The sequence below is a fragment of the Lepisosteus oculatus genome, chromosome 11 (genome assembly GCF_040954835.1).
Source record: "Lepisosteus oculatus isolate fLepOcu1 chromosome 11, fLepOcu1.hap2, whole genome shotgun sequence".
Classification (NCBI taxonomy): domain Eukaryota; kingdom Metazoa; phylum Chordata; class Actinopteri; order Semionotiformes; family Lepisosteidae; genus Lepisosteus; species Lepisosteus oculatus.
In genome coordinates, this window is record NC_090706.1 from 20,206,899 (window position 1) to 20,218,928 (window position 12,030).

General features: G+C 44.9%; 1 protein-coding gene across 3 annotated transcripts in view; it reads left to right on the forward strand.

The window, feature by feature from the left end:
- Nucleotides 1–12,030, forward strand: part of kcnt2b (potassium sodium-activated channel subfamily T member 2b) — a 186,043-nt gene extending 174,013 nt beyond the window's left edge. For all 3 annotated transcript variants that reach the window (XM_015349287.2, XM_015349288.2, XM_015349289.2), the window contains one exon: nt 322–12,030. In XM_015349287.2, coding sequence (XP_015204773.2) covers nt 322–439 — 118 coding nt within the window. In that variant the 3' untranslated portion in view covers nt 440–12,030. The remainder of the gene's footprint in view (nt 1–321) is intronic.

A 12,030-nucleotide genomic window follows, 5' to 3' on the forward strand; every position in this document is an offset into this window, starting at 1 on the left:
AGGAATCTGTTTGTTACTCAGGTACCCACTACCTTTTGAATTGTCATGGTCAATCACTGATATTTCTCTGCAACCCAATTCAATAAAAAGTATTCTTTGTCCTCTGGGTTTGGGATTTTTTTAAATTTACCGTCATCAGCTTGATTATTTTAAGAGGTAGAACTGCCACCTTGAAATCGAATGCGTAGTAACTCTTAGGTTTAAAACAAGTGGGTGGGATGTTGTATATTTCAGACCCTGTGTTTTGGGCTATCTGATGTTGGATGGTTTTAATTATTTAAATGGTTTTAATTCTTGGTGGACATCTTTTTTTTCTGTCAGGTATCTGATCCGGCCTGACCCCCTGTCTCTGGTGTCCAGCAGGGCAGGTAGCCGGAAAGGTAGCGTGGGACACTGCGATGGGCACAAGTTCGACACGCGGGACAGTACCCACTTGTAAGAAGAGAGTCCTAGGGAAAAAAAACACACCACCGCCAACCAATGGAGAAACAAGTGGATGACAGACTGAGGGATGGGGTAGGATGTCTGGAATAGGGAATGAAGAAAATACTGGAGAGAGACACAGACTGAGGGTTGGGGTAGGACACCTGGGATGGAGATGAAAGAAATGCTGGAGAAACAAAGACTAAACTGTTCAGTGAGGTGCATAAATAGGAAAGAGTATACAGGGATAAGAGTTGTGGACATTTCGGTAAGAATATAGACTACCCTGAGGCAATTTTTATTTTTTTTTTAAAGAAAGGGGCTCTGAAGTTTCTACCATGTATTTATTTTCAGAATATTTATTTCTTTACTTTGAATGTAAAAATATATTTTTCAGAAGCTATTCTTGCAGGAGACAATTAGAGGGAGACTGCCTAGAGAGCTTACCCCTTTGTGCTGGCCTGCAATCGGTTTTGAAATCCCAGGAGAGGGATTAAAAAATCACTTATATCAGGACTTTATTCCAAGACTGCCAAATTAAAAATGTTGCCAAACTATGTCGGAGTGTGTGCCTGTGTGCAAAATGTGGAACAAGAGATGGCAAACCTTGCCATCACAGACTAAATTTCGATGCTTTGGATGGAAATTTAATCAACAGCAGCTAAAAGTCCTCTTGTAACTTGACTTCATCATTGGAGGCTGTGTTGGACTCACTGAAACAGGAAGCATTTCTCACTCTGTCCTGTCTGAGATCGGGGCCTGGCAGGATTGTCTGTGATGATATATGGCAGTCCAATTTCAAAAATGAAATTCATGAAAAGAAAGCAAACAGTTCCTTTAATGAACACTCAAGACTTACCCCAGTTTATCAGATTAAAGCAGCTGTAATTTCACCTGGCAGCCATGCTGACCTTATATTAAAGAGTGAGCTCCTTAAAAGTAAAACAGTGAGAGACAGTGGTGGTTTAGACCACTCAAGTCACTAACTGACTTGAAGTGGTTAAGAGGGAAAAGTGAGACTCTGAAGACTCTTTGGCTATCCAGGATGGACTAATAGGGGTTGTCACTGGTTCAGAAGAGTTAAATATGAAATTAGTCTTGACACAGACTAATTGTCAACATGACCAGATGGTGAAATGTTTCGTTAGCCACAAGCAGAGTTAATATTAAAAGGCAAACACTACTATCCCACTCCAGAATTTTGTCCTGTGTACTCTGCTGGTATGTAAAATAAACATCTGCAGTACTTACTGTTACATTTATTAGAAAAAAAACATTTATTTTGTCATCAGATTTAAAAGCACTTCCTTATCAACATGAACAAGTGAGTCATGCACTTTGGTACTGTCACGCAGGGGCTGACTGCGGAGGATAGGGATCCAATGCGGCACCCTAGGTAGGGTTGGTGCTAGACATAGGCGTAGTCTGAGTAAACAGGCAGAGGTCTGAGTCCGGGTAGGCGTAGTAGAGACGTAGGCACAGAATCGGTAGGCAAAGGCGTAATCGAGGAAACAGGCTGGGGTCGGAGCCCAGGAAGGCGTAGAAGAGGCATCGGAGTGGATTCGGAAGGCGGAGGCATAATCGAAGAGACAGGCAGGGGTCAGGATCCAAGAGAGCGTTCTAGAGGCGAAGGTACAAAATCGAGTGGCAAAGAGGTAGTTGAAAAAAGCAGGGTCGAGGTCCAGGGGAGAATCAGTAGTAAGGCGAAGGTGTAGATAGAAGGTAAGCTCAGGGAGAGAATCTCAATCGTGAACACTGACTGGGGGACTGATGTGGGTTTAAGTAGAGGACTGATTGACGCATGCATGTTTGGTACGGGGAGAGCTCGTGGGAATGCAGGAGCGCTTGCCTGCGCGAGAGAGATTCATGACAGAACCCCCCCTTCAGGGGCAGCTCCGGACGCCGTAGATAGAGGAGGAGCACGGGAGGGAAGAAAGTCCGGGATAAGGGTCTTATCGAGGATGTCCCGTGCAGAGCCCCAGGTTCTTTCCTCAGGACCATAGCCGATCCAGTAGACCAAAAACTGTCTCGAACCCCTATGCCAACGGCATTTGAGGACCTTATTGACTGTATATGTGGTGGATCCGGCGATGGAACGAGGTCGAGGCGGAAGAGGTTGTGGTCTGGAGAGGGGTGACCTGTGGTAAGGTTTGAGAAGGGAGACATGAAAGGTGGGGTGAATGCGAAGAGTTGGGGGGAGAGCCAAGCGGTAAGTGACAGAAGTGATCTGGGAAATGACCCGGAAGGGACCAATAAATCGAGGGCCCAACTTGTGGGAGGGTTGATGGAGAGAGATGTTGTGGGTGGAGTGGCAGACAAATTGCCTAGGAAACGGTGTGAGGCCTTTAGGAGGGCGCGCCGGGCCGTCTTCCAGAGTTTCCTTAAGGCAGAGATATATATGTGAACAGAAGGGAGGTCCGAGTCCGAAGGCGTTTTCCGGAGGAGCGAAGGTTGATAACCCAGGGAGCATAGAAAGGGAGACATGCCAGTAGCCGAAGAGTATAGAGCGTTGTGAGCATACTCAGCCCATGGGAGTAAAGAGGTCAAGTCATCCTGAGTGGCTGAGATGTAAGCCCGCAGGTAAATAAGGTCCTGGTTATGCCTTTTGGTGTGGCCGTTGGATTCTGGATGATAGCCAGAAGTAAGAGAAACGTTGGAGCCCAGAGCAGAACAGAAGGCCTTCCAGAAGCGCGAGATAAACTGTGGACCCCGATCAGAGACGATGTCCTACCGGATCCCGTAGAGACGAAAAACGTGCCGTACAAAGAGAATGGCCATTTGTTGAGCAGAAGGCAGGGAGGAGCAGGGAATGAAATGAGCTGCCTTGGAGAACCTGTCAACGACGACCATAATCACCGTGTTGCCTAGACTCCTGGGAAGGTCCGTGAGGAAATCCACAGCAATATGGGACCAAGGCTGTGTGGGTACTGGGAGAGGTTGGAGTAAACCAGCCTTCCGGTGACGGGGCGTCTTAATCCGAGCGCAGGTGGGACAGGCTCTCACGTAATCCGAAACATCAGCCCGTAAGGAGGGCCACCAGAAGTCCTCAGAGACAAGTTCCAATGTCCGGTGGGCGCCAGGATGACCCGCAAAACGAGAGTCATAAGCCCACTGGAGAACCTCGGAACGGACCCGATCAGTCAGAAACAGCTTATCCGAAGAGCATGAGGGAGGTACAGGCTGGCCCTTGAGGGCATTTTAGACGATGTGCTCAATGTTGGGACGGATCGCCGCAATTATCTGATGAGGGGGTATGATGGGTTCGGGGGGGGAGTTCGAGCTCTGGTGGATCAAACAGATGGGAGAGGGCATCCGCCTTGATATTCTTAGACCCGGGGGTGTATGTGATGAAAAAGGCAAAACGGGCAAAAAATAGGTACTATCTGGCCTGGCAAGAATTGAGGCGCCAAGCAGACTGGAGATAGGAGAGGTTCTTATGGTCTGTGAAAATGGTGAATGGATGTTGAGCTTCCTCCAGCCAGTGCCTCCATTCTTCCAGGGCGAGCATGATGGCCAAGAGCTCTCTGTCTCCTACAGTGTAGTTAACCTCAGCAGGGGAGAGACACCTGCAGAAGAAAGCACAGGGATGGAGAGATGAGTTGTCCCCAGATTGCTGCGACAGGAATGCTCCAACGCGGTGCGCCGATGCGTCGACCTCTAAAACGAAGGACAGCGAGGGATCAGGGTGAAGAAGGAGGGGAGCTGAAATGAAGAGGTGTTTCAGGCGTAAAAAGGCTCGATCATCCTCATCGGTCCACTTGCCCAGAGTCGGACCCTTACAAGTGAGGACAGAGATGTGAGCGGCAACGGAGCTGAAATCACGAATGAAACGATGATAGAAGTTAAAGAATCCAAGAAAGCGTTGAACCTGCTTCAAATTCTGGGGGGTTGGCCAGTCCCTAATGGCCGCCGTCTTGGAGGGGTCCATCTCGATGCCCAGGGAAGAGATGAAATAACCTAGAAATTGGACAGTGGAAACATGAAAGTAACACTTTTCCAGTTTGGCATAGAGGCTGTTCTTAATAAAGTGAGATGAGGTGAGATAAGGTGAGATAAGGAGATGAGGACGGGCGGATGAAACCAGACTGCAGGGCGTCCTGAATGTAGGTATCCAGTGCCTTGGTTTCCTTCATGGAGAGGGGGTAAACACGCCCTCTAGGTGGTAAGGCTCCAGGGACAAGATCAATAGCGCAATCGTAAGGGCAATGAGGAGGAAGCGAAAGAGCTCTTCGTTTGCTAACTGCAATGTGAAGATCGGCATACTCGGGGGGTATAAGTGGTGAGGTGACGTGAGAGATCTGAAGAACATGAGGTTTCGTGGGGAACTGACAGCAGTGGGTCAGGCAGTGATCACTCCAGGCAGTGTTCCTTGCTGGACCAGGAAATACGGGGATTGTGTAACTGTAGCCAAGGGAAGCCGAGGATAAGTGGGAGAGAAGGAGAACGGAGGAGGAGAAGCCGAGTATGTTCCAGGCGGGTGGCACCAATACGCAGGGAGAGGGGAATGGTCTGCCACTCAACCAATCCAGGAGAGAGGGGGGAGCCATCGATGGACTGGATGCAGATGGGTGGGGAGACGGGCAGTAATGGAATCTTCAATGAGGCAGCGTGTCCGGAATCTGAGAAGTTTCCCGCTGCACCTGAATCAACGAAGGCAAACAGGGATTTGTGAGAGTCACCCCAGGAGAGTGCGGCAGGGAGGGAGAGTCCAGAGGCAGAAGGGTTGAGGGAGAGGATACTGACCTTTGGAGGCTGACGGACGGAACGAAGGGGTCGCACCAGACAGGAGACTCGGAGGTGGTCAAAAGCAACACAATAGAGGCAGCGCCCCTCTAACGGCCTATGGTTGCATTCCTCAGGAGTAAGAGTAGACAAAGACGGCGTGGGAGTGGAAGCGGGAGCGTTGCGGCTAGCAGCCGAATGGAGCATGAGACGTTCAGTCCTTCGTTGTTGTAGACGGTCATCGATCTCGGTGGCCAAGAGAACAAAACTCTCCAGGGTTGGCGTATGGTAAGGGAATTGGGCTAGACAATCCTTAAGTTCCTTAATTTGAAAGGTCAGCACGGAACTGATGAATGAGGGCTTCTTGATTCCAAGCGAGCTGAGCGGCCAGGACCCGAAAGTCCATCACATATTCCCGGAGGGGGCGGGTACCCTGCGACAAAGCCGACAGAGGGGAGACAGCAGAGTAGGAAGACTGCACCTGTCCGAAGGTGGACGTCAGCGCAGCCTGGAACTGTGCTACGTCCGAGGTCTCGGGGGCATTCCTGGCAAGGAGACCTGCTGCCCACTCCATCGCCCGGCCAGAGAGATACGCGACCATAAATGCTATACGTTCGTGGTCGGTGGGAAAACAATCCAGACGAAGGCTGAAAGCCATCCAGCATTGAGCCAGGTAAGCCTGACACATACTCGGGGTGCCATCAAATCGGTCCGGTGTGGGAGGAGGCAGGGGAGAAGAGGAGGCAAGAGAAACTGGTGGCAGAGTGGGATTTACGGGTGGGTGGGAAACGAGAGACTGAGGAGGGGAGCTGGAGACCAGGTTAGCGAGGTGTTGAATGCTGGCATTGAGCTGGTCAAGAGCCTGAGAGTGCTGGGAGAGCAGCGCCATGGGATTAAACCCACGGGATCCATACTTTGGCTCACGATTCTGTCACGCAGGGGCTGACTGCGGAGGATAGGGATCCAATGCGGTGCCCTAGGTAGGGTTGGTGCTAGACATAGGCGTAGTCAGAGTAAACAGGTCTGAGTCCGGGTAGGCGTAGTAGAGACTTAGGCGCAGAATCGGTAGGCGAAGTTGTAATCTAGGAAACAGGCTGGGGTCGGAGTCCGGGAAGGCGTAGAAGAGGCGTCGGAGTGGATTCGGAAGGCGGAGGCATAATCGAAGAGACAGGCAGGGGTCAGGATCCAAGAGAGCGTTCTAGAGGCGAAGGTACAAAATCGAGTGGCAAAGAGGTAGTTGAAAAAAGCAGGGTCGAGGTCCAGGGGAGACTCAGTAGTAAGGCGAAAGCGTAGATAGAAGGTAAGCTCAGGGAGAGAATCTCAATCGTGAGCACTGACTGGGGGACTGATGAGGTTTTAAGTAGAGGACTGATTGACGCATGCACGTTTGGTACGGGGAGAGCTCGTGGGAATGCGGGAGCGCTTGCCTGCATGAGGGAGATTCGTGACAGGTACCATTGATCCTGCTGATTTGCAAAATTAAAAAATGCCCAGGACTGACATTTGTGTAGCCACAATTTTGAACTCTACAAAACTAGATTCTTCTGAGATCTCTATGCTCAGTCTGTTAAAGTTAAGATTCCTATTCCTGTTTTCTTTTTTACTTCCATTCTGATGGTATACGTGGGACTAGTTAATAATAATTTCCTTCGTGATACTGTCTCTTTCGTCTCCAGGCACTCTAGTTTCCTCCTAGAATTCAAAGACGTAGTGTTAATTGGCTTCTAGGAACATTGGCCCTACTATGAGTGTGTCTGTGTCTGTGTCTGACCTGTGGGACTGGCATCCTGTCCAGGGTACAGTATATCCTGTTTTGTGCCTGTTGCTTGTTGGGATAGGCTCCAGCTCAACCATGACCCTGTATTGGATAAAATGGTTAGAAAATGGATGTATGTATGGAATATCTCAAAGCATTTTACATATACTGTAGGAAGAAACCCACTTCATCCACCACTACTGATGACATTTGGCAGCTGTTATACACCAGCATACCCCCTACACAGTAGATCAAGAAGAGAAGAATGAAAACAGGAAAGCAAGGCTGTATAAACTGTATAAGTGGATTTTATTCAGGACACCAGGGTTAACACCCCTCTTACAAACAATGCTGCAGGATATTTAATGATCAAGAAGTCTGAACCTCTCATCTGAAGGACAGCATAGTGTCCCCTGTCCCCTTCCTTGGACATTGGCTTGAAATTCAGTGCAAAGGAATGAGCTCCAGCTACTGATGCAGCAACACACCTAACAGCAGCAACATTAATTTCCTATAAGGTTTCTCATCCCAGTATGGACCAGGCCCAGCATTACTGAGATTCTGAGATCTGACAGGATCAGACTACAATACAGTATGGCGGCACTGCTGGTAGAGAACTTTGCACTTGCAGTCCTATTCCTCAAACCTTGTGTGGTCTGTCCTTCCACAAGAAGCCTTTAAACTGTGCATCAGTTGTATTGTTTATCTCAGTAAAGCTGTTCAGTCATTCTCCTCCTTATAGTTTGCAGACAATGAAGAGAAGAAGAATGAATGACTAATAAAATGCAGTTGCGTGACTGCATTAATGATTTTACTTTATTTTTACATTTACCTGTATGTGTATGATATACTGTTATTTAATATTTGTTGTATGGTACACGGCAAGCCATCCTGGTGAAATGCAAGAGACCAAAATAAATAATAATAACAATAGTTTGTCAAGCACAGTCACAACTAGAATTATTCAAATTTGAGTTGTAAAAACCAAGTGCTAAAATACCTACCTCCATTGTGTATTTTCAGACACATGCTCCCTTAAGAAGAGTGAGTGCATCCATAGAAGAACGAAACAGGCCATTTTATCTTGAAAGTAACCACATTCTATGTCACCTATTGAGCTTGATAGGTGGATATATTTTTGTACTTGGGGACATCTGTGGAAAATTAGAAAGAGGTCTTGGAGTTCTGGCCAAAGACTGGGACAGCATAATAAGGTGGCCAGACTTACACAGTTTGAGGAATGTGGTACAAATTGAGAGATTGTATGACACAAATACTCTTCCCCTAAAAGTTCTGCCTGTAGTGCGAATAGTTCCACATTGTAAGTGCATAATTAAACTGTATCAACCATGATGTAAGGAATAGACAAGTCAGTGAAAGAAAACACACCTTTGAAACAGTTTATGAGGTTCCTGAGAATAATCACTGTACTTTTCTGTACTGTAATGATGTGATTGGAAAAAAAGGCAAAAGTAGGCAGGTTGTTGGGGAAATGTTTACTGTGGTGCATTTTATCTGGAAAGAGGAAGTACTGTGGAAGATTTAGTGTGTGACACCAGAATTTTGTTGTTTGCAGTGTCCAATGGCAAATAAAGTAGACGTCTTCACAGGAACTCACACCGTATACAGTATGTTATCCTGACCCAATTTAAATTGCCCATGGCCTGCACAGCTCTGATTAAAAGCCAAGAAAAGATGGACAGCTTCATATTCTGTAAGTAACACTGTAAAAACACAAGCAGTACTTTCCCCTTTAATTATATACAAATAAACCTAATTTCTAAAATATTCCTTTATTTCAAATTAGGAGATGTTTTTGACCTGGCTTTCTCCAAATAACTTTAAAGAAATTAACTGTCAACAAAACTGAACTATAGCCCAGTGGACAATTTAATTTGTGACCCTAGTAAAATAGTTCACATGGTACAGTACATCAAAAGATGAAAAGGAAAGTGTGACAGCCTTTTGCTTGCATTATAGTAAACACCTTCTGCCATTTACCCTAAAAAGCACATGATCAACAAACATATTCCCTAACTAAGGATATGAATATTTTGCTAAAGCTGGCTCTTTTCTTCTTTTTTGTATATATAAAAATACAGACCCTTGCAGTCCCTGTAGAGTCAATGAAGTTCATGCTTCTGAGATCATGAATCTGTCCAGTAATTTTTAAGGACATCAGATTCATCCTAGATTAAGTCAGGGAAGTGTCAAGTCAGTTTGCTAAGACAGGACTGTAGCTCGGGGATCCTGAAGAGAAGGTATGCAGAGAAGAGGAAATTAAGCTGAGGTGTCAGGATTAATTAGAAAGACCATCAAGGCCTCAGATTGGATTGAATGATACTTGTTCTGGTATCTAGCGTTATGCTAGATAAGTGAGAGTTAAAAGGCTTATTCTGTTTGGGATGCTGTAGATCCAGGTTAAGATAAATACTCATACAGGTGCTTACTTACACAGCTGGTTTAACTGGAACATTCATATACAGTACATTATACAGAGCAACAATATCAATGTCAATCATGATGTCCATTTAGGGCCCTAGTTATCATACTGCCCTCTTAAGCATAAGGTTGCTATTGAAGATTTAAATGTGATCACTGCCCCTCAGGAAAAAAAAAATCTTGTTAAAAGCATTGTTAAGAAGTCACATGTTTTGTACATAAAAGTGTTTTACAGTATTCTGCTACATAATTTATCTTTTCCAGTCTGTTGTTGACTATCAAACGTACTCTATGGTGTACTCACACATTAAAATAGAACAGCCAAATCACACAGTAATTTTTGAAGAATTAACAATACTCTCTATACTTTTTGCCAATTAATCCTTTTTGAAAAATAAAATTAACCCTCTATCCTTTATGAAAAAGCTTTTTACTACTGACACCCCAGAGGTTTTTCAAGCAAGGCAGGACTATATTCTGGATTCTGTATATTCTGCACATGCACACACATACACAAATATGTTGGGACAATTTAGAGACACCAATTAACCTCACCGGCCTCTCATTGGAATGTGGCAAAAAACTGGAGCATCCAGAGGATACAAACTCCATATATAAGACACCCTACTATGGAATCAATCCCAGGATCCCAAGAGATGAGAGGCAACAGCACCCCGAAAAGTAAAATTTTAACTTGATCAGAGTAGTTTTGTTTTCTGCCAATGCAAAAAATAAACTGCATGTTGTTGACTTAAATTAAATGATGCCTCTTGCATTGAAGACTCCGAAACAGCAGAAACATGAAGATACTAAAAGGTTTAGTCAATAAAAACATGACCAAGTATAGCTTCCAACAGGTCTTGCATTAGAAATAAAAGAAAGTATTAATTTGTCAATGAGGAGAGTACAGTAGGTACAGTACAGCAATGTGGGTTGTGTGTGTGGTTCAAGATTCATTGAGAGAATGACCTGTCCTTATAATTGCCTGAAGTGTGGATGGAAGGCAGGTGTATTTGTTTAATTGTATTTTCAACCCTTTACTTGTATGCTCTAGAGGGATTTTAGTGTCCCTCTGCTCTGTACCTGCATGTTAAACAGCAACTTAATTCGCATCTTGTCAGGAATCTCCATGTTTATGGAAAGAAGCAGGCAAGGCAAAAAAAATGTATGCTGGGACATTCTGCACTCAAGAAACAGGTGATGTTTGTTCCTATGTACTGCACACAATATGTTCTTGAATAAGGTGTTTGTGAGGAATAGGTGACAAAACATTACAGTGCCAAGGAAAATGACTAAAATGTCACCATAACCATCCTGGAAAGCAACTATTAAGGCATTGTTGTAACCTTCTGAGCTGACACTCAAAAGATCTTGTTGAATGTATTACTTTGCATGTCCTACCTGACTGTTATTTGTTCCTGCTTGCCAGCAGGATACGTTTCTAAAAGCACTTACTGTATGCCCAGCTAACTGCCCATAGTTGGAAAGGGAGATGCTAGTACTCTGGCAGATCACACACAGTGCAACGTTAGAGTGAACCAAGCAGGTAGACAACCCACTGTATGTTATTTGCTGTTGTTTCAGTATGGCTTTTTGCAGCAGGTGAATTCTTAACTGCGGGAACTACCTAAGGATAGATTGAAAGAAAAAACTGAATTGAAATAATGGAAGGAAAAGGACTTCCATATTTGTGCCACATTTACTTTGGATAGTTTGCAAACAAAAGCTTTACATTTAGTTCCCTGCTGGCCCCAAGCTGGGACCACAATAAATGATTTCTGAGTGCTTGTGTTCATCCAAGGTGCCAAGTGAATCAGTAAAATTTGTAAGATTTTTACACTGCCTTCACCCAATTCCCTTTGCATTGAAACTCTCTTTTTAAGGGGATCCCACATGATTTGCTGAGTCATGACAGATTTAGATGTGTTGTGTTCAAGCGGATTGTCACTTAATGTGCAGGAAAACATAGAGCCTTTTGTTGTTGGATTGCTGGGAAAAATAGAATTCCAATGCATTCCAAGCAAGCCGCCTTTGAGCAAAACAAATGAGCAGCGATTATTCCCATACTAGAAAGGAAGAGGAAGGAGTAAATCTCGATGTGGAATCTCCCTCAGGTGTCCTCACACAAATGTGAGTTACTCTTTATTTTACTTTACAGCGTTGAATTGATCTCTGCTTGTTCCCCTGCAGCTCATTTAATTAAACTCAGGCTCTGGCTTGCTCTATGCTGCAGTTACGTGGTGTTCCTAGTGTTTACCTGAAAAAAAACAATTATAGGATTAGAAAGATTAGAGCTTCATCTACAAATGGCTTGGAGGGTTTTTTAAATCCAGGATTTGTTCATACTTTGCAGTTCAATTAACAACCACAAAGAGGCAACTCCGAACAATTGAAAGGGAGTTGTTGCATTAGTGTGACCTTATGAGCAGCAAGCCTGCTGGCTTCACAGTTCCTGGTTTATAGTTGCTGATGTGGACTCATGCTGATAAAACCCAGAGGTATAACAGGCCAAGATAGGGGAAGCCAGTGTGTGTCACCTCGCAGAGAAATGGGATTAAGCTTTATTGTTCACCAGCTGGGAAAAGAATTACTGTATGTATGAATTTACACTGTGACAACGCTGCATTCTGTATTTACTATGAATTGACACAAAGATATTTGGAAATAAAAAATACAAAATGTGCAAA